Source organism: Callospermophilus lateralis, chromosome 15, assembly GCF_048772815.1.
Source record: "Callospermophilus lateralis isolate mCalLat2 chromosome 15, mCalLat2.hap1, whole genome shotgun sequence".
In the NCBI taxonomy this organism is placed as follows: Eukaryota; Metazoa; Chordata; class Mammalia; order Rodentia; family Sciuridae; genus Callospermophilus; species Callospermophilus lateralis.
In genome coordinates, this window is record NC_135319.1 from 79,412,132 (window position 1) to 79,435,638 (window position 23,507).

General features: G+C 40.6%; 1 protein-coding gene and 1 long non-coding RNA gene across 4 annotated transcripts in view; one reads left to right on the forward strand and one right to left on the reverse strand.

The window, feature by feature from the left end:
- Positions 1-4,585, forward strand: part of Fhip2a (FHF complex subunit HOOK interacting protein 2A) — a 33,344-nt gene extending 28,759 nt beyond the window's left edge. For all 3 annotated transcript variants that reach the window (XM_076834308.1, XM_076834309.1, XM_076834311.1), the window contains 3 exons: positions 3,640-3,780; positions 4,120-4,223; positions 4,317-4,585. In XM_076834308.1, the coding sequence (XP_076690423.1) occupies positions 3,640-3,780; positions 4,120-4,223; positions 4,317-4,422 (351 nt within the window). In that variant the 3' untranslated portion in view covers positions 4,423-4,585. The remainder of the gene's footprint in view (positions 1-3,639; positions 3,781-4,119; positions 4,224-4,316) is intronic.
- Positions 195-20,747, reverse strand: LOC143381034 (uncharacterized). The gene is made up of 4 exons (XR_013088776.1): positions 20,592-20,747; positions 9,103-9,252; positions 1,973-2,012; positions 195-557 (listed from the first exon to the last, which is right to left on the reverse strand). It is a non-coding gene; the product is annotated as an uncharacterized LOC143381034 (long non-coding RNA).
- Between the last annotated feature and the right edge of the window lie 2,760 nt (positions 20,748-23,507).

Here is a 23,507-nt window from a genome sequence, read left to right on the forward strand (position 1 = left end):
CAACTGTCATGAGAAATGAATTCCGGTTATGGACTCCCTCTCTGACAAACAGTGACAATAGAGTTTTGCACACCGAGATAGAGATGCACTTGAAATAAAGCAGCTGGTACATGCCTCAATATAGAAGCTGAGTTAACCAATTTAGAACTAACTTTAAATTTATATATCAAAGTGCTTGCTCTTTTGGCATTAGAGTTAAACACTTGTGAGAGTGTCAGGAGTTACAAAGGAAGTTTATTCCACAAGCAGACTTCCTTTAGTGACCAGAAAGTAGGAGGAATTATAATTTAAGAAGTATTTCACTAGGTTAGCATCTTCAATCATGCCTGCTTCCGGCAGTTACCAATAAAGAGACCAGGTCCTTGTTTTAACGACTTAATAGCATGTGGGCTATTTCTAGCGTTTTGCTGTTGAAGCCAGACAGCCCGAGTCTGCAGATCTGGCGTTCCTGAGTGTGGTCTGGTGTTGCAGCTGTGTAAATCTCCTGGGTGGCCGGAATTCATCACTTGATTGTTGTTTTGCTCTAATTTGCCAGGATTAGTTTGAATCTGATCAAGCTAACAAGCAAGAGATATTAACAATCAGCATGGAGTTAGTGATCTTTGGATATTTTGACCAAAAGCACTAAAAAAGGAATCTAAATTTTAAATAGTTGTTTGTGGCTTGAATTGAAAAATCCCCCAAGTGGTCATCACACTTGGGTGTTCTTCCTCTGGTTTGAGAGTGACACAGAAGAAGTCCCTAGAGAGAATGTCCAACTGTTGTGTTGTCACACGTAGTATTGTTTTTAGCTGTGGGGATTTTAAAAACATAGTAAAATGCCAAAATCCACAACATAATGTAAAGAAAGTCAGAAAAAATAAGGAAGCTAAGTCCTGTCCTGCTCCAAGAATGAAGAGTGTGAGCTTGATGGGGAACTTGGTCATTTGTCCCATTCCATACTGTTAACAGTGAGATTGATGCTACTTGGTCTAATCTCCTACTCAAATTTGCTTGTAAGAATTAAATGAAATAAGCAATTTAAAAGACTTCTAAAATATAAATTGTTGTTTAAAACAGGTATATTTAGAAATTTTAGAGAATTATCAATTGAGATTTTTAAAAATAATTTTGATCTTGTTTTGACTGTCTGCATATTTATCCTTTAGTAGAGGGTTGACTGCTGGTGACAGCAGTGTGCTTTTCCTTCCTTTTCTTTTTCTTTTTTTTTTTCTTTTTTTTTTTTTTTTTTGGTGCTAAGGATTGAACCTAGGTGCACTTTACCGCTGAGCTCTATCCCCAGTCCTTTTTATTTTTTATTTTGAGACAGGGTCTTGTTAGATTACTAAGGCTGACCTTGAACTTGTGATCCTTTTGCCTCAGCCTTCCTAGTTGCTAGAATTATACTCATTCACCACAGCACCTGGAAAACTGCTTTCAAGTCAAAGATTATCGTCCCAAAATTTAGATTTTATAATCAGTGTGAGTTCAGTAAAAAAATGGACCAAGTCCTTTTGACATATCAGAGAATCTGGTTATCTTTCCTTTCAGGTGAATACTATATAAAGCACAAAATAAAGGGATCCCAAATAATAGATACAAACACTACTAACAACCCCCCAAATATCAACTTGTTTTAAGGTTATTACCAATACAAAGAAGAGACCAATTCAGAGTATATCGAGATAATTCTATTCTGCTGAAATTAATTTTATTTTGACATCATTAAGAAATAATCTGGGCCAGGCACAGTGGCACACGCCTATAATCCCAGCTGCTCAGATGGTTGAAGCAGAAGGATCATGAGTTCAAACCCAGCCTCAGCAATTTAGCAAGACCCTAAGCAACTCAGTGAGACACTGTCCTTAAATAAAAAATACAAAAAGGGCTGGGGATGTGACTCAGTAGTTAAGCACCTGTGGGTTCAAAAAAAACAAGAAAAGAAATAATCTGGGCTGGGGTATAGCTCAGTGGAAGAGTGCTTCTTGCTTACCTTCCATGCACAAAGCCCTGAGTTTGATCCCAAGTTTGATCTGCAAAAAAGAAGAAGGAAAAAATCAGTGTCAGCCTTAAAATTCTTAAAGAATTCAAGACCTAGATTTTTGTTCAAATAAAGTTTCAAACCAAAGTAGTACCATACAGAGAAATTACAAAATCTAGATCATAAAATAGCCTTATGTAAAGACAAATAATGGTGGCACTTGCAAGTGGCAGGCTTTAGAGATACAAAAATCTTAACTACCTGAAATGAAGGATGTACAATTCTGGACTTGTTATATTTTAAATTATTTTGTCCCCACTTTTTATCAAATGCATTTTTTAAAATTTATTTTTATAAATCATTTCTTTTAACCTAAAATATAATTTAATTGTTTATTGAGTCTTAAAGAAAATTATTGTATCACAAATATTATCAAGTAGAATAAACTCTTAGACTCTATTGTAAATACAAATTTCCTTTCATTTTTCTTGCTTAAGGCTACATTTTTGAAAAAGAGTGACTTGGATAATTTTTCTTCTTTTAAAACATCCACATTCAAGCGTTTTATGGTAAGGAAGACTAAGATTGGACTTCAGGCCTAGGAGTTGAGATTTTGCCCATAAAACAAAAGATATTCAGTATAATGTCTAAGAGTCTCCTATGAATGTCAGAGATTTACTTCTAATTGATATTCATTATGATCAAGGGTTTAAAGGCTGCTCAGAGGATGAGAATAAAGCTTCCAGTTCCCACTGCTAATGTTAAACTTGGTCCTAAATCACCCTTCCCTTCCCTGAAATGCCATCTCTGTTTCACTCACCTAGGTTCTCATCCGGCTCAATTTTGTTTCAGTCAATTGGTTTCATTTGGCTCCTTGGAAAAAGAAAACTGGAAGGGTCAAGAGGTTTTTTTGAAAGTTCTAAGCAAATAATAAGGACTTGTTTTGTCTAGTAGACCTTTTGCCTTGATGTTGACACACTGTAAAGTACTTTCAGGCTGGCTTCTATGAAGAATAAGTGGAAATTAACAACCAGAATTCAAATAAAGTTGTGTATTATATACAAAGTATGTCTGAGGAACTGTACTGGGTAGGTGTACAATTGCGGGGAGAGCGGATGTTCACGTAGTCACTAAGCTGCTCCTTGTCTGTAGGCGCCATTTTGAATCTCCTCAGGACCTGGAGGTATAGAGTAGCAGCCATTCCTATCCCATCCACTTCTATTCTGTTGATAAGGCTCTGTGATTGGACTTTATCTTATTGTACATGTGCTTTTGGTAATTGGCAATCATTGGATAATCTGAGGTGGGGAAAATCATTTCTGGAATAATGTGACCCTATCTAAGAAGATGAATACCTTCTCTTCTTTGATCTTGGACTTAATATGTCCTTTTTGGTTTGTAATTAATATTATATATGACACACTGGTGGGTTTGATGCCCTCTTGAACTTTGTCTCTATGCACACTTCCTATTTTTTGTTTTTTAAGTTTTAGGACTGTGCTATATGTGCTTTGATGAAAATGGTCAGAGGTAGTTTGGTTATAGATATTTTTTATTGAAGAACAACATGTGGAGGATGGATTTTTCTTTCTCAGAAAGACAAATCCAAGTGGTAAATAAGGTACACAGAATGTGTATGTTGTACATTACTCTTGCTGTCTTTCTGTCCTTCTGCACAGCCATACGATGTGAATTTACAGGTGACCTCAGTGTTGTCCAGACTTTCCCTCTTCCCTCATCCACATACACACGAGTACCTTTTGGACCCCTACGTGAACCTGGCCTCTGGCTGTCGATCCCTCTTCTCTGTCATCGTCAGGGTAAGTCTCATTCTCTTCTGTTCTCTAGCATGGCTGAGCCTTTTCATATCACTGTATGTAGTTAGTGACATCCAGTGAAGAATATTGTGTATCTATTGTTTTAAAGCGATTATTATACATTCTGAACTATAACAAAATGTGGGGATGGGAGACAAATTTATTTGCTTAAACAATATATATAATTTTAATATTTTAAAGAACAGATATGAGTCCTTGGTCAAAGATGGTTACAGAGTAGTGAAAGTTGGGGTTCTCTATTTGGTGACAGGGAGAGAGGATTTTATCTAAGAACTCTTATGTAGTTGAGTTCTGGAGCTGAGCTCCCTGTCTCTGCTGCAGGTTGTTGGTGACCTTATGGTTCGAATTCAGCGTATTCAAGACTTCACCCCCAAGCTGCTGTTAGTCAGAAAGCGGTTGCTTGGTTTGGAACCTGAAGGCCCTATGTAAGTCCAAATTTTATGTGCTCAGTGATGCAAATATTTCACCCAATGTAAAGATCTGTTGGTAGGTCAATCTGTCCTCTGTTTTTTCTCTAGTATCGACCACATCACGTTGCTAGAGGGTGTGATTGTATTAGAAGAGTTCTGTAAGGAGCTGGCGGCCATCGCATTTGTGAAATACCACACTTCCTCCACACCATGACTGACGTCTTTCAAGTCACTAGGGATCCGGACGATTGTGTACAGTCCATCAGAAAAGACAGTTCCACCCAGCCGAGAGAGGACGAAAGCCTTTTTAAAGGAAGTAAACTGCACAGAACCGTTAAGAACCATTGAGTGAACACGCAATAAAATGCGGCACCCTGTTTTTGTTGCTTTATTTATCACAGTGGTTCTCTCTATAGATTTGCACGTTGTTGAACCCCGGAAGCAGTTGAGGGACTTGCAGGAAATAAGGCATTTCCAACAACTGTGTGAAAGCTGCACAATTTTTGATGTCACGACTTTGATGATACTTCTGTTTTTTTAATATCCTTTTAGGCAGTAAGGCATTTACATTCTCTGGGACTCAAATGCTTATATTCTTTTGGATTAATAAGCAGCAAAAAAATTTACTAATTTTATAACTTTTTAAGGTTAAGATTCTTATCAAACAAAAATATTTAAAAAACTGTAAATGAGAAAAAATATATATAATTCAGGAACCAACAAAGGAATTGAGTTAATTATAGGAGATAAAAATGTGTAGAGCAACATTAACTTTCTTCAGCTTTTCTAAGAATAACAATTTAATATGATAAATTCTTGATTAATATATATATTTTTAAAGAAATGTTCTTTTATTCCTCTGTGCACATAGCCATGTTAGTGGTTGATTTCCATGTCTGGGTCCCAGTTGATTTAAATTGTCATTTTTTGCAGCAGCATCAAATTTATGCTCATCATTGGTAGCATTTGCTAAAATGATATTTTTTTAACCTAATTAAATTAACACATACTGGATTGAGAAGCTTTTTTCCCTCCCTCTCTGAAAATTGCTGATGAAATTGCTCTATAATTTGTTTTTGTTATCGAAGCGCATGGCAGCGTCCAGGTGGGGAACCAACTGATAACTCTTAGCAATTAGAATGCCAATGGCCTCTTACTGTTTACATTTTTTTCATTTTGTTGGGTTTTTTTGCTTGTCTGCAATGATTCTAAAGAGATTAAACAAAACAGTCTTTTGAATGTCCTGTTTACAAGTTAAAGGATTGTGGGAATTCGGGGTGTCCGGGAGTGGGCACTCATGGGGTGACAAGTTTAGCCAAGCTGCGCTGTGCACAGCATGCCGAGTGGGCTGCACAACTTGTTTGCTATGTCTTTCTTTTCTGTCTTTAAATGATGCTTATCCCTCAGTTGTCACTTTTAAGCTTTTTTTTTTTTTTAAGTTGAAATATTAAGCAGCAGCACTTTCCTCTGCATCTTTCCATTCACTAATATTTGGAGAAGAGACTGTCACGTTCCAGCTAGAGAGATGTGTCTCTACTCTCCTGAGAAGTTCTTTTATGTAGCATGTTTGCATATACACATCATGTGGCCATGTGCTTAGAAGCATGTTTTACACTTATCTGCTTACTTTGTTGTATTATTATTTCTGATTTACTTTATAATTAGTTTTTACTATTAAGAAAAAAATCTATATCATGAATAGTCTCAGCTTTACAATGTGCACCATTGTTAAAACAAGAAGACTTTATCTCTAATTTGATGCAGATCTTTCTTAGATCATAAGAAAAGCATTAAGTAAAACAGTGAAGCAAAAAAAGTGAGAGAGTTACTTCATGCAGGATTTTCTTCCAGTGATTTTGAGTGATAGGAAAACATTCAGTTTGCTATATTTATTGTAGTTTACTCAAGGAACACTTCAACGTCTCCACTTTAGGTGGTAGTTAACAATCTACAGATGTATTTAAAACAAGGCATTAAGAGATATTAGATATTTCTTAATGTTTTTGTAGTGTTTAATAGGTGTAGTAGCGATGATATTATGTCTCAAACCAAATATGTTCTTATCCTTGATTTCACAGAGGGACCTTATAGCTAATTCATGAACCAAGCTCAGAAAAGCTTTAATTCTTATATTTGATATATGTATGCTGCTTCTGAAAATGTAATTTTCCTAAGTTATAATGACTTTTATTTGTGCTCAGCTAAAGCTTAGGTTTTAGTTTTCTTCTTTCTTTTCTTTTTTCTTTTTTTTTCTTCATATTTAGTTCAGACTTAGAGTCAGCACAAGTTATCACAGTGAGTTGAATTTGTTAACATAGTACAACACTAACTTTTCCTCACTGTTTCTCAGAAGCTGAATACTTCAGTTATTCAGTACTTGCCACAACAATGACTAAAATGCACTGTGTTGCGTAGAAAGTGCCACCTCAAACATTGATTGCCATAGCCAAGTTCCAAACTGCGTTTTAGCCTTGCTTCAAGTTTGTATAAACAGGTAGGCACTTTTTTTTTTTTTTAAACATTCTAACAGTATAATCATTGGGTTTATTTTTGTTAATGAACCCCGTTCTTTACTTGATAGAACTCAGATTTGTCTTAGCCAATTTCATGGTAGAACTCACATAACCCATTAATGTTCTCATAATGCATCTGTTTGTGCAATATGGAAGCTGTGAGTGGATTCATAGCTTTTTGGTTTAATTGTACATTATTGTGTTGTACATGTGTATATATATGTGTGTGTATATATGTGTGTGTATATATATATATATGAGGACCAAAATCCTTAGCTTGCTTACACTGTTGCTAGTGTAAAGATTGTTACACTTGATTTTACGGGGCACAAATTATGGAATTTCTTCATAAATTCATGGTAACATTTCATAAATTATTATATTACTATACAATTCACCATTTAATTATGAAGTTCTTAGGTATTGACAGAAGAAGTTACAGTGAAGTGATAAAACCACAAATTGTAATTACACTTTGGGTTGTACAATATGTCAAAATATGCATGTCATTGTGACACTTGGTATGTTAAAACATGATAATCATACTTCTGGGCCCTGTAAAATAGTGTTACTGTAATACTCTGTTGGCCTTCTGCCTTGTTTACATTAAACAGAGGATATTTAGTAAATTTTTCTATGAACGTTGTGTAGGTTACTGACAGTGTTATCAAGGTCTGGACTTCATGGGCCATCTAGGGAAAAGCTATTCAGATGGCAATTGTGTACCTACCCTCTCTTCAAAGGAGGTTGCAATCAAGTTCAACTTTTTGTGCTAACAATGCATGCAGGACTAAGAGGGATAATAAAAAAAAAGAATAAATACTGTAACTTAAACAAAATATTGTCTTACATTTTTGTAGAATTCAAATCAGAAATGCTTTATCTACTGATAAGTGTTAAGCAATGGTTCTTAACTTCACCCTTGACAAAGAGACAGTCCACACCAATCAATGGGTCACTGCAGTATTGATTTTAGGGAGAGGAAAAAAAAGAAATACATAAATATGTATGGAGGAGGTCTGTCTAGCCTAACAATTTCCCTGGGTGAATCTCATATATGTCCTCCAGTGGCCTCCTTAATAATCACTCCCCTAAAGGAAGGAAAAGCAACTAGTTCTAAGCATTATTTCTTAACATTTTCCAACACATGTTGGAACCTCTCTTTTTAGCTGACGTTTGAAACAGACTCTAGACTTATTCTATTCGCTTGAGTATGCACCCAAGTCCCTTAAATGGAAACTGAAGAAAACATGTAACACTTGACATAACCAGAAAGAAAAACAGCCACTTATTAATCTCAACCACCAGTGACCCTTTTCAGCTAGTGTTATTCAAAATAGTCTTAGAAGAAAATAAAGGACCCTAGATTGAAAGGATGAAGGAGGCCGAGTTTAGGCACCCAAAAGTTGAAAATACCCTCTTTGCCCTGAGCTACTTCAAAAGAAAATTGCTTTTTTGGAATGCATAACTGAATTCCCCGTCTAAAACCTGGTTCAAATTGCTGTTAAATATCTTCCAGTGTTTTATCTAGAAAAACTAGTGATCCCAAGGGAATTGAAAGAATTCACACAATTGTTGAAGTTTTGCTGGAGTAAGAGCTATACCTCTTCTCCCCAAAATCAAAATGAGCAGAAACACTTCATGCCAGCTTGATGCTGATGCTGAAGGATGCACAAAAGAAACAAAATGTTTTAGTTGGTCTTAACAAAGGAAGGTGTTGCCTGTGGGCTGCCTTTGGGAGACTGGGTTCTAACCTTACTTGATAAGGCCCCTCTTGCCACCTCAGGGAGATCTACCTATGCCTGCTTCCTCTACACTCACTACCATTATAGTTTGAGTGTCATGTAATTCGAAATGTTTCATTTCTAAAAATGTTATTTCTTAACACATACCAGAAATAAGACATATTTCATCTAAAAATAAAATAATAATTGTGTTTATTCAACAAATATTGAGAACTTTTTATGATCCAGTTATTTAAGGTGTTGGGGGAACAAATGGAAGCCATCTCAGCCCCCAAGAAGTCACAGTCCTGGTGGCAGTTCAGTGTGTTCACACAAATACAGTGCACATATGTGGTGGACGTTAGAGAAATAGTATGCCGGTGGTGTAAGCACCAGGGGTCAGTATGTTGCATATTATCTAAAAGGGAAGATCTGAGTCCTAGGTCCTGATTGGATATTATATTAATATATATTAATTCATCGATTTAATACTTTATATGTATAAACTAATATATAAGCAGTGCTGGGGATCATTCTCAAGGCCTTGTGCATGCTTGGCAAGCACTCTACCTCATCAGCGATTAATCCATCTGATGGATTATATTCAATGGTAACTGTAGGCAGATAGTTGAAGGAAGTAGGTCGCTGGGAGCGTACCTTTGGGGATTAGATCTTGTCCCTGGCACCTTGTTCTCTCTCTCTGCTTCGGAGCTGCCGTGTCCTGAGCAGCTTTCCTCTGCCTCCCTCTTCCACCATGATGTTCTGCCTCACCTCAGGCCCAGAGCCGTGGAGTCAGCCATTCGTGAACTGAAAAACCACAAGCAAAATAAACTTTTCCTCCAAGTTGTTCTTGTCAGGAATTTTGGTCACAGTGATGAAAAGCCAACACATGACCTTGCTCTTCCTTCTATTTAGACTAGGCAGTATATCAAGGGACAGACAGGGAGTCTTTTTAAAAAGAAAAAGGCAGTAAAGTATTCTCTTGATTGAGTAATCAAATCGTTAGATGAACGTAGAACCCACCAGCACACTGCCAGGAATCTGAATACTACTGTGGGCCTCTTAGGCCATATCAGGAGGTGAGGATGAGCGTTAGTTACTAGTACCCACGTTGCAATGTGCATCATTTGCATGGTGATCACATTATTAATTTTTCACAAACTATTCCATTCCAGTGATAGGCGAAAGATTTCAGGAATGATGCTGAGTTTAGAGAGTCCAAATCAGCCAACAATGTATCCTGGCTTTACCAAAAAGACCACTCTTTCTAGGGTTGAGAACTCTAACCAGGATTTGGCCACGTACCAATGAGCTACATGCAGTTCAGAAGAAAGGAACAAGTGACATGCCCAGCCTGTGAGATCAGGGGAAGACAAGCCAAAGCATCTCAAGACTGTAATTTTTGAGAAAGGAATCGTAAAATCAATTTTACTATAATGCAGAAAGATGAGATGACACACAAATTCAGTGTAGTCTGAGTAAAGCTATATTTCAAAGCCCTGAGGGTGGGTTCCATTTATGTAATAACAGGAGAAATGTATTCCTCATTCCATTCACAAGTGGAATAGCATTTTTAATTGATTAGATTTTTTTTCCCCAAGAGAACCACAAACTGAAGATTTCTACAAGGAAGCAAGCTAACCCCATTCCTTAAGCATTCTTCTTTCATGTTTAAAATGTGCTTTTCTGCTTAAATCTCTTTATTCTGTTGTTCTTACTGACAAATGGCAAGCGGGGCATTTTGTTTCTGTAATCTTTGTTGACGGCTTAAATTGTTTGAATGTCCTGTGATCTTTATTTCCATTCCATTTTAGAAATTATTAGTCTTTTCTTCAGCTGCATTGGTTTGGGGCTCCAGCAGAGATGAAGCTGAGAGGGAAAAACCTATTCTTAGGATATAAACATTATCACAGTAGTCCATGTGCCTTAGACGCCTTGACAGTAAGCAAGCCTCATTATAAAGGCTTTTGTTTCCATAAAATAATCCAGTGTAATACAGACTCAATCTCCCTGAACACATGATTGGGAAGAGTCCATGGGACTCATTGGAATTTGGGTTCCAAACTGCATCCTAAAAATAAAACCTGTTAAAACAAATGTGCATAGCAACTTCTGGGCATTTTTCTTTGGAATTTGACATTGAAATAAAAGTGATTTTGCACAGTTCTTAATGGTTGGAGACTTTTCATGCAAAACATACAATATAATTGATATTCACTGAATTTTGAGTATTTCAAAGAAAAAAATCTGATATGTATCTTGCAGAGCAATGTTGCTCTTATTGTCATTTTTATTTCAATGGAAAGAAAAAGACTAAGGAAGTATAATTAATTTGACATGGATAATTCTGGGCTGAACATTTAAATATCAACGCAATTTAAAACCCACGGCATTATTCAAAGTTCTTTGCATCTTGTACATTTTGCTATTGTTGCTCTGTTTTCTGAAGATACTAGGTCATTGTATTTTGGCCCTCCCTCCAGGAATCTGTGTATCAATCACTCAGCTACCAATAACTTCTTCAAACAGAAATCATCACTGTCAGCCTTATTTGGTTAAAAAGATGCTGGATTGGTGCAAGTGCTGTTTTTCTACCGATTCCTGGGTTAGTTCTAGAAAGACCTTACAGGAGTCTCAGACATTGCATTGTATATCTGCAAACTCCAGAAATTCTCACAACACCATGGGAGCTGTTCCCTGCCTCTTACCAGTGTTCTGTTTTGTTTTGTTTTCAACACCTCTAGGTATCAGCCACTGACAGCCAGAGGTTACTCCATTTATACAAGGGTAGGCCCTGCTCTCCTGATAGAACTTTCCTGAATGATCTTGCTTGGAAGGAACTTTCTAACTAAATACATAGAACACCATAATTGAATACTATCATCATAAATATTGGGGTCTGAGGTCCAATGGATTCTGTTGTCACGAAGACAAAATAACATCATCCATAGTGTTCAGCAAACATTTACTAAATGTTTTAGTCAGTTTTTTTGTGTGTGTGTCACTGTGACCAAAAGACCTGACAAGAACAATGTAGAGGAGGAAAAGTTTATTAGGCTCCCAGTTTCAGAGATCTCAGTCCTTGGTCAGCTGACTCCATACCTCTGGACCTGAAGTGAGTTAGGACGTCATGGCTGAAAGGTGTGGTGGAAGAAGGAAGCTCAGGACTTGGCAACCAGGAAACAGAGAGAGACCTCCCTCCCCCAGCCACACCCTACCTACCTCAGTAACCACCCCGTTAATCCATATGAGTGGATTAATCCACGGATTAGTTTATACCTGTCATAATCTAATCATTTCACCTCTGAAAATTCTCTTTGTCTCACACCTGAGCTTTTGGGAGACACCTCACATCTAAACCCTAACACTAAACCCTATCTGACTCTGGCGAGCGAAGGAAATTTCAAGAAAGTCCTTATCTCCTTAAGGTTTGCTTTTTAAGGTAGAGGGGACTCCTCCACCAAGTTCTGTGGATTACAATACTGTCCTTCAGTTCCAAGCTCACTCTTCTATGCTCTGCTTTGTGTTGCTGAGCTGCGATTCTCAAAACAAAATCTTTCCTTCAGTAGCTGGTTTTCCTCTAGGTGTGTCCGTAGCGGAGCTTCCAGACAGAGAAGGAGAAATAGGAGGGAAAAAGGAGCTTCCTTTCAGTTTGCTTCTGTCCGTGTCACCTCAGTAATGGGTTTGAAATGGTTAGTTTTAGTCTTCATATTTCTTAACTCCCCCAAGAGCCATCTCATGAAGCCCCCCAATGGCAGCAGCAGCTGCTGCATAGCAGACCCCTCTCAGAGGCCTGACTTCCCAGCTAATTCCTCCCAGGTTAGCCTGCCCTCCCCGGGAGCAGGCTCAGAGCTGACCCTAATCAGACAGGTCTAGAGGCCAAAATTTCCCATTGGCCTGGAAGCCTGGGGTTCAAGGTGTTTAGTTTCTTGGGAACCTACCAGAATCCCAGAGTCCCCCTCTGTCAAACCATGTTTTCATATAAGGTTCAACCTACATTGTAATTCGGTAACCCTGTTTTTGTGAGACTGGCCTTATGGCTAAAGAAATGTGAAGGGTCATTTTAGGGCTGCCATAGAATGTCTCTGATTCTCTGGGGCTTGGATTTATCAGCTTAAAACCTTGAACTGGTTTTATCCTTTCTGCAACTGCACAGCTGGCTAAGGCCACCCCCTCCAAGGCTTTGTGTGACTACAGTGTAACCTAGGGATGGTAAAAATTCATGCCTGTTGTCCTTTTCCCTTTCAATGTATATATGAAAATTCCACCGTCCCCTGAGCCCCCTGTCTCAGTAGACATTTCCTCCCTGGTGATCACTATGACGCTGAATTTTGCTATGTCCTTGCATGCAGTGGGGCCCTAGGGTCGTATTTGCCACTGACTGAGGACTGAGCCCAGTACACAAGGCCAAGGGCATAATCAAATCCATCCCTGACACCAACCCCAAAGGGGCTTTCCCAGTACCCGGCACTATTATCGGAGTTCAGTTAGAAAAATGGAAACTGCCCAAGGAATTCAGCAGAGGGAATTGATACAGGGAGTTCAATGTCAGAGGGCTGAATGAGCTTAGGGGAAACTGAGGTAACAGCAGGAAGCACACCACCTCCAAACCTGGAGGACCCCAAGGTGAGAAGCTGAGATTATCAAACCCTAGAAGGACAGGAGGGGGCCTGAGGGCTGGAGCTCAGACCCCGTGTCTGTGGAGGTTCCCAGACTTTCCTGATGTTTGCAATCCTGACAATTTGGGGGAGGGTCAGTCAACCGTTTTGCAGGATGCCCCCCTACTGGAATTTGTCCCCCCACTGCACTGGGACTGTGGGCTTGGGAAGAATGATCCCATCACAGGGGAGAATCCTCAGCCTGCTGTTGACCTGGATCCCCTGGCTGAGGCAGTGTCTGTCCGGTTTCTCCATCGGAGTTCCTCCTTCTCTCCCTCCCATTTCCCTACGGTCCTCTGGGGAGCAGGTCACCGTGGTGTGCTTCAGAAGTGGGGAGTTAATTCACTGTGCCTTCTTGAGGGTGGGGGGACCCACGTAAATTATTTGGGATTCTTTCTGTGCCCCCCCCCACTCATCCATTGACCTAGTCACTTATATCAATAAGGACTCGTGGATATTCATTGTGTGCTTTGGGTTATAATCCAGTACTGCCTCATTGATTTTGTTGCTCATATTCTTCCAGCTTTGTCCAGTGGGAGCTCTTTCAGTTGGCTCCTGTGTCTGTCTGACACACCCTCATAAATATGTGTGTGTGTGTGTGTGTGTGTGTGTGTGTGTGAGTGTGTGCCTGCACGCGTGCACATGCATTTGAGCATTTCTTTACTTTGGGGAACTACAAGCAACTCTAGGCTCATTTGGTTTATTTCCTGTCCCAGTACTAGAATCGGCCATTTCTCTAGGAAGCAGCAGGGTTGTCTTAGAATCTGAACTCCCGGATGCATTGACCCAGCATGCTGTTCTGGACGCAAATAGCCCAGGTATTTATAAAGTCCTTCGAATCTGCACATTCTTAACACAGGCCAGAGGACACAAGCTAACAGAACTATCCAGAATGAGTGGCCGTGGGGAAAGAAGAAATTGTTGGGAGAAAAGAGGCCTATTTCAGCAGAGGGAAACTGCCCTAATGACCAATATCCTGGACTTGAACATGGCCATAGGAAATCCTTCTATTTCAGATCTTTATGTTATTTCCAAAGGAGTCATATACTGACAGGTTTGAAAGAATTTATTCAAAATACAGCTTTACATCTATGTCCCATTACTTAAGTGCCCTATGAATGATCACTTTGTATGAGCCCTATGATTAGCTTGAAGCTAGAACAATTATATTGCATTAACTCTTTTGTGTTAAAACATCAACTTGTTAATGATAAACATTTCAATGAACTACAATTTTTATAACCTAACCTATATTGGCATTTCTTCATTTTGAAATTACCAAGGGACTCAGAAAATGGAGGTAATCCAAACCTCTCTAGGACACAAAGGCCCTTATATATGGATTTTTCTCTGCTTCTGACAGAATCGGTTTGCTTACATCTGTGCAGATGAGAACACAATTACTGTAAAGTAGGGGAACCCACGTCGGCTTTGGACGCTTGTGTTTGCTCTGCAAAGGGCAGCATCGCGTATCTTAGGCGGTATCTTGAAAGCTTTGCTGTCTCAGAAGCCTGCTTGCATTAAACATGAGAAACGGATAAGTGTGATTGCCACAGGGATTCGCAGGCAGCTCCTCGCAGCAGGATGAGCTCAGCTCGCTGGGCTGAGAAGGGCCTTGGCCAGGCGAGGCCCTGCCGCACTGGGCCAAAGCTGGGGTGGATTTGGACTGCAGGTGAAACTCATCTTGTGCTTTCCATTACTTGACTGATTGATTGCTTTTTCTCCTTAACATCCCACGAGGAGTCCTTGGCGTGCTGTGAGGACATGCTCTGCTGCGTGAGGGAAGAGAAAACCTCTCTTGGAAGGAAGAAGAGAAACAGAAAGCTAGGATGGGGGAGAAACAAGAAAGGAGAAACATGAAAAGATCTAGAAGGAAGAAGGGGAGTCAAAAACAGGCTGAAGGAGGATCAGAGGAGACCCAGGCCCCCATTCTCCCTGCTGATCGGTTCTTTGCCTCCCAAACTCCCACATCCTGCAGGCTTCTGCCCAGTTGCCAGGCCCTGCCTCCTCTCCCCCTCTCTCCCCACTGCATCCCTCTGCATCCCACCCAGGAAGAACATAGGGTCCCCCAGGAGCTCCATGGACTTGGAACACAGGTCCATCTCATCGCAGGCCCCACCCTGACCTTCGGCACTGGACTTAGTAATTAAGAATCTGAGGGCTGGGGCTGGGGCTGGGGCTGGGGTTCAGTGGCAGAGCACTTGCCTGGCACGCATGAGGCCCTGGTTGGATCCTCAACACCAATTAAAAATAAAATAAATGAAACAAGGCATTATGAACATCTACAACTAAAAAATAAAAATAAGAAAATAAAAAAAGAATTTGACTTGCTCCTGTAGTCAGCTCCTGTAGTCAGGCCCGGCAGTCCAGGTGTCCTAAGGCTCCCTCCCTGACTAGCGTTAGTGTCCCATGTATCTCAGAGGGCTGTCGTAAGGATGCTATGAAACAATACTGCCTAGGATCCTGCCTGGCACACAGTCAGCACTGCACCAACAGCAAGCCTGCTTCTGCTTCTGCTTCTCAGAGTCCTCTTGTAACAACAAGCTTGTCAGCAGCTTTCTGGACAAGCTTCCCAGTGAATCTGATGGACTATCCGATACTGCTTACGGAGACTGCTCTCTCCAGTCCCTAGCTCCAGGGGCCAGGTGGCAGTAAGGTCTGTTGTCCCTGCCCACTCTGGGGAGACTTTTCTTCAGCTGCCCCACCCTTGGACTTCCCCATCCAAAGGAAAAAAAGAAACTCAATCTTTGACTATGTGTCTACACGCGTGCTCTTCTCCTTCCTTCCCATATCCTGTAACTGTTGACTGGGTTGTTTTTTTTTTTTTTTTTCCTATAAAGGGACTGGAATAATTCTAGCTCGCTCAGCATTTCCATTGTGGAAAAGAAACTCTGCAGCTTTTATCTGTTACTGTTACTCCTGACAATTAAGAACGAGTCTGGAAACTTTGTCCCAGGTTGATGGTTCAAAGTCTGTTGCTGACATGGCAGGCAAGGGCAAAAGAACAACTAACTCTAGGGACCTTTCAAAGGGAGGCCCACACCGAGCCACTCATTGGATGGCTGAAAGGGGTGCAGATGCCATTGGAGGCTCTGACAATCAGGTCTGAGCGCAGCCTTCCTGCTTGAAGCAGAGAAACAAAGGGAAGCAAGGGTAAATCCCGACGGCTAAACAGTTATCAAATGCGGCCACTGGAGGGCGATGTCTCCAAACAGTCTTTCTCACCAGAAGGGCCACTGCACAGGGGTGGAAAGGCCAATTAAACCAGAATCTGTTGAAGATGGAGCAGGGGCATCTGCATATTTTTAAAGCTTCCCAGTAATTCTAAGTTTCACCCTTCAAGACTCAAATTAACACATTGGTAGCAGACATCAAGAGAAAATTTATGGGAGAAAAATTTAATTTTAGATAATTATATCGTGTTTTCTCCCATAACTTGGGAAATCACTACTGATTTAACATGGAAGTTAAATAATAGTACTTTGCTACTTTTTTTACTGAGCAGGTTTTTGTGTCAGGTTTGACTTTTAGAAGTAGAACTGTTTAGCCTAGTTTTAGAAGGAATAGGTGGTCAAGATGTCATCTTGCTGCTGGAAGGCCACTTTCAAATAATAATACCCTTAGGAAGGTAATAAGTTATTAACATCTATGTGTGAGTCAGTTCATCAGATATCAAAATGGGATTCTGAAAAAAAACTGAGGCCAGCGGAGCTAAATTTTTAAAGGGAAGAAGGAAAAAAATGCATATTGCCCCGCTCCACATATAGACTTTTTTGGAATAGTCAGAAACTATTAAAAACTAAAATAAACCATCTGCAGTTCTTTCACTAATGAAAGAACTGTAGATGTTTTTTTTTAAATTTATTTTTTAATTTATTTTTTAGTTTTAGGTGGACACAATATCTTTATTTCATTTTTATGTGGTGCTGAGGTTTGAATCCAGTGCCTCCCATGTGCTAGGCGAGCGCTCTACCACTGAGCCACAACCCCAGCCCATCACTACTGATATTTTCGTATAATTTCTTTCCAGTATTTTGTGCATAGATATGTATATTTTAATCTGACTTATCCTCCTCTTTTAACATTATAGTATAAACATTTAAGTGTGCTTTAGAGAGTTTAGGAGTAGTATGAATGGTTGCCTAGAATTAGATTGTGTGAATACACTGCAAACACAACTGTGGGGGAACACAAGAGCAAGTGCCTATTTCATGCCTGTATCTTACTATAGGCCATATGTTTATGCTTCTAGCAGAAAATATCTGCCAGTTGTTATTAGGTTTACATGTCATTTTTCTAAGAGCCCTAGAAGGCACACACCAGAATCTGTTGGACCCAGTTGCAAATTCCTCACTAGCCAAGCTTGAACTGGGTGACTTCACCTAGTCTACCCAAATGTGGCTGGGAATAAGGGGTGAGCAGGCGTGAGGCCACACATAGAAGTCCAAGGAGCCTGCTTCTCTAACCTAGTGGACGCACAGAGGAGGTCAGGATAGAAGAGACTTAGAACAGGTGCCTGAGCAGGTGGCTCATAGGTATTCTCAGCAGCCTCTCTTTCCTTCCTTCCCTCTTTGCTTTTGCATGTGAGACACTATGTTACGAGGTATGTGGGCATTGAAGGACTTCCTTCAAAAGAGCTTGGAATTTCCAAATGAGGAAACCATCTGTCAACCTTACTGGATATGGAATTTAAATAATAGTAATATTTGCTACTTTTTTACTGAGCAGTTTTTTTGTGTGTCAGGTTCCATAAATTTACTATTTTATTTTTCAGAATCATACTATGAGCAAGGCTACAACCTTCCAGATACAGCTAAGAAAACTTTACCATTTCATAATGGTAAAGTGACCATTATTAAAGGGGCAAATCAGAATTTGAACTCAGGCAGCCAAAGCCCTCACTATCTGCACAATGCCAGGTGATCTCTCATAATCCTACAGTGACCCTATCTCAGTGGAGGAACAGTCTCCTGGAAAACACTCAGAAAATTGGGCATCATCTTAAAGTGTCTTGCAGAAATACAGTGAAGCTGTTAATCCCTATTTTACTTCCTTCCCCTGGGACTTGGCCTGGGTAAGCCCCCAAATCACATTAGAGAAGGGAACTGATCTCATCTCTGAAATGCGGTTATACCACAGCCAGACTAAAGTAAGGTGAATAAATCCACATGGGATGCTGACACACACACACACACACACACACACACACACACACACACACTGGGGCACTACCATGTTTCAAGACCGTGAATGATACAGGAAAAATCACCTCTTCAATAGAACATGTTACTACAGTTCTGAAATACATGTTCATTCACTTCCTACACCAGAACACAGATTTCTAGGTTCCAGACAAGATGTATTAATTCTCCCCTTCTCCAAAAATAGAGTACAGTTACTCATTTGCCTCATAAGGAGCAATGGGCATGGTTAACTACAGGGCTTTGGTTTTTGCAGAGTGAACTGTTCAACAGTTTTATTAAGACGCAGTTCACATATCATGCTATTCACCTGTTGAAAGTGCACAGCTAAAGGACTTTACGCTTGTTCACAGAACTGTGCTTCCACCCCCACAATCTTACATTTCTGCCACCCCAAAAGAAATCTGGCTTCCCTTGGTTATCACTCCCAATCCTCCCACCCCAATTTCCAGCCTTTGGGAACCAAAACATCTACTTTCTGTCTCTGTGGATTTCTCTCCCTTGGCTTTTCATGTAAATGGAATCCTACAATGTGTGGTTTTAGAGTGAAGTTTGCAAGTTTGGAGCAAGAGCTGATTGGCAGCAGGCAACAGAGAAAGGTAGCACGCGCCACTGCCGTCCCCTCCTAGCACCAGGTGTCTCTCCTCTAGGTAAGTGTTGGGTGCATATTTAAAGAATATTGGCTTGAAGGAAGCCACATGCTCAGCCTCCTCAGGACCCTTGTGGGTCCTACCCTGGATTACACCAAACAGACTCCAACGAAGCTCACTGTCTTCTCCTTTGAGCACTGGACACCCAAGGGTAAGCCCCCACACAATACTCTCAGATCTAGCTGGGCAATTGAATCCTCTGAGAAGCTGGTTAGAAACAAGGATTCCTGGGCCCCTCCCCAAGGTCTCCATACATCTCGTGTGGGGCACTGCCATCGGTATTTTAAGGAAGTACTCCTGGTGATTCTGATGATTGAGGGGTGCCGGGCAGGCATTTGGGAACCTCTGTAAAAGACAGCTTCAGAGAAAAACAAAAGTTTCCTTTGCTCGTGGGCTTCCTGGTCAATCCATCCTTCTGGCAGCAGCAGCAACAGGGACGTTAGCTTCTTACAAGGCCATCTCAGTTATTATAGAAAATTCCATTCTTACAGAGACCAAGGGACACTTTCCAACATGAAAATAACAGAAATTCCTGGAAACGATTGCAAACCGCTGACCCGCTAGACCTTGCTTATTTCCTGGAGGGTGCCTTGGGGACTTCAAACAATCACTGTGCCTGACCCAAAGAGGGGGTTTGATGAGATAAACTCACCAGAAAGTTCTCCTCAGTCTCTCAGCTCCCTGCCTAGGTCTGAGATAGTTCTTTCCCAAAGAGCAGAAAAACCTCCTTTAACAGGGTTCCATTTTATGCCTTTGACTTACAGAAGCTTCTCGACAAATAAATACAAGTGGAATGCTAGGTCACAGCTTCTTGGAGAGCCTTCCAGAAGCCTTCAAGAAGATGAACTGGAGCAATATTTGAAAAACAGTCCTGTGGTTTATGACTTTACCAGTGACTGAGATACTGATTGTGTCCTGGCTCTCACTGTCACCTTGCCAAGTTGACAAGGCTTTATTGGATACTTTTTGTAGCTCAAGGAAGGAGACTCTGAGAACTTGAGATTTGCCCAGGATTACCCAGCTCATTCTGGACCTCTGTCCCAGATTTCCAAGCCCCAGGCGTTGCTACACTGCCTGCCCGCTGTAAATATTTCAGACAAGCTGGTTAGGATGTAAGAGAGTTCAGAAAATTTTGCCCCAGCCGTTCAGCCATAGACGCTGGGTTTATGGAGTCACTAATTCACTGTGACAGTGCCTATCGCCTGCAGAGCCTCGGCAGGAAGAATGAGACAGATATAAGCATTTCAAGGATGGCTAGCCAAGCAGTTCTCCCAGAATGCCCATTCTAGGGCACCTCAAGGCTGTGCTGGAATCCGACATCCCCCCCCACCCCCAATCTCCTTCTCTCCTGGTAAACCCAAAATGACCTGGTTTATTGTAAGTCCAAGTGGCCAATCCATTTCCAAGAGAGTCAACACCCCGTTATTACATCACACTCCTGAGAGTTTTGCAATTGCTTTGGTTTAACGAGGCTGCTTTTGGGTCTCACTATTTGGCCAGGATTTGGAGCAACAAACTAGGGCTCACTGACCTGAATCAGCTGTGTGTGCCACTAAGTGCACATCTGCTCACCCCTGGACAGAAGAAATGCTCCTGGGCTATTTCTGATCAGCTTTAGCCAGGCAGTAATTACTCACCACCTCCCAGTAGCCTTCAGCAGCAGCCTCAGGCAGATGCCTCTGAGCCAGCACACGACAGGACTGGTCCCCAGCAGGTCTTTTCTCCAGGACAGGAGATCACATGCTTGGAGAGCCTTCTGCAAACATGCCCTTTATCTGCAGCCTTTCCTCCTACCCACAGAACAACCCCACTTAGTACCTACCCAACCTCTTCTTGCTCCTTGTACAGATGAGATCACGGACTCAGAGGGAGGAGACAGATACCACAGGCATTCCTCCCAGTGCAGTGAACACTGGGGAAGTTCTGTGGTAGTGGCTGAAGGAACTGGCCTGGGAGTCATAAAACACTGCCTGAGCCAGTCGTGTGTAGTCTGGATCCAGAAGGATGGCCCAGGGTTCGTGAAGGTGTGAGATAGGGATGCGGTGGGACACAGCCATCCCGAAGGGGCACTAGGATGGGGGAAAGGCTTGTGGCAGGACAGAGCCTTGGGCACTGAAAGAGGGTCAGCATGACATAGTGGACCCAGGAAGAGGGAAAGTCAGACTTTGGAAAGAAGGGCGGAAGTTAGCATAATTTTGTGACGTGATACTGCTAGATAATTTTTGTAGATGAAACTTGGAATAGCAGGATCTTATATCATTCTTCCTTTGTGAAAATATTCCAAGTTTCACACATTCATTTTCCAAGGGACTTTTAGGACACAATCAGTTATTTTGCAAGATGTGGAATGACTTCCAATTTGGACATCTTTTCATATTTATGTATCTTATCTTCCTGCCCATACTATAAATTCCTCGAGGTCAAAGGCACCATGCTTTGTAGAACATTCTTTCTCCCTTCCAACATGCACTTCCTACAGCCTTAGTTATTTACTATTAGCGTAAACAATTCTTGATGATTAGAAGGGAAAAAAAAAGATTGGCCCTGAAAATAAATGCAATATTCCGCCCCAGCTTAGTATGATAAACATAGATTGTTTTGTAATACAGGGCAAACCATGCTTCCTTCAGAAAAGGCCTGAACATACAGTGAAGAGTTTGGTTTCCATCCTCCAAACACAAAGATCTACCTGCTTGTAGTCACATCATGGAAAGAGTAATATGTCTATTTCACCATGAAAGAGAATATGCAAAAGTGAATTAGTGATCTGTCCCATCATTAAAATTGCAGTGGGGAATTAACTGGGATACCCTGGATTGAAAACGTCAGGAACTCAGTTCGCATTAGTTTAAGAAAACCCTCATTTGGGGAAGGACCGTGGTATAATGAAGAGGGATAGGGAGGTAAGTAGCTCTCACAGGGTTAGAAAAAGCCCTTCTCAGGAGAAAGGAAATATTCTCTGGACAAAATGTCAGTGTCAACTTTTCGCAGCTACTATATAAACTTTGAGACTTGTTTCTGTAATGTTATCAGAAGAACACAATGTGGTTAAAAACAAAGAGCCCAGTATTTTGGGGTCAGGTGAAACTAAATTTGAACTATTGATCTACCATTTACTAGTGCTAAGACCTTAGCAAATAACTCTGAACTCCTTTTTTTCAAAGCTGAAAGATTACTATTTAAAGATTTAATGAGAGAGTGTGTATAAAAGAACGTAGCACAGTGCCAGAGACTCTCTAAGCACTGGATACATGTTACTCTGTTCTCCACTCTTTAGGGAATGAGGATAACCACCTGCTTCAAATGGCCCACTGTGGTAGAAGCTCAATGAATTTTGGCTGTCATGATCATCATTTTGATGTTTGTTACATTTCCTTATAAGAATACTTGTAAATGAATCCAATGACTAAATGTCCACCTTCCTGGGGAAAATAAACATGAAAAATAATTGAGGACCCTTTTTATTTATCCTATTTTCATTTTAATGCTAGTAATTTTTACTCTGTAGCACCTGTCAGAGTTTGGACGCTCAGGCAATATGAATTAATGTCATTGGCACTGATATGCTGGCTCTTTGACACTGAAGGTTCTTATGCCATAAAGCCAAGGTGGAGTCAGGTCTCTGGGTAGCAATCCTGCCACAATGTAATCACCATTTTCTGTGCTTGTATTTCCTGTGCAGTTCATTCCCACCCTCTAGTTTGTTACCTTTATAAAGCTTGTAAGGATGCACCTTCTGTAGCCCCTTCAGGAATAATCTGCTCTCTTTTTCCTCTTCTGTGGCTGAGGGTATTAGACAATCAGTCTTTCTCTCAACTAGGGCCTGAATATAACCCGCAGCAAAGAGCGCAGAGGAAGCGCCAGGCTTTCTACCTCTGTGACTCAGCAATCTCAGGGCTTTGTTTATCCTGAGAGTGTACCTGTCATTATGGTTGTCAAAGGAAACCTTACTAGCAACCTAAAGGGACAGCATGAACATGGTCCCATTAAAGGGGCTTCTCAGGTGGAAGACGACAATCTTATTAAGTAGCAGGGGCACTGTCTAAAGTATCTTGGTATCTCTTCTAGGGTTTATTTTAATGCTCAGTCAAATAGCAAAAAAAAAAAAAAAAAAAACAATAATGGTACCAATAAGAGGAGGAAAAAGTGGAGAAGTTAAACTTATTAAATATTTAGAGATGCTAGGCATTACTTTAAGCATTTCACATTTTACAAATTACTTAATTTTCAAAACGACTTTACAAGAGAGTTACAATTATTATCTCTATTTTACAGATAAGGAAACTGCACCACAAAGTGGTTAAATAACCTGTCTAAGGTTACCCTGCTATTACATGATAGAGCTGGCTTTCAGACAACAGTAGCACACTTTGGAGTCCATGATAGTAAATGTTTACAGATTGACTAATTCGGATGTTCAGTTATTGACTAGTTATTTTGGTTTTTGTTTGTTTATTTATTTTTTGTATCTGTAAAGTATCCTTTAAAGTTTTCTCCGTGGGAAAAAAACCAGAAATATTTATTGAATGTCTGTATTGGGCCAAATATGGTAC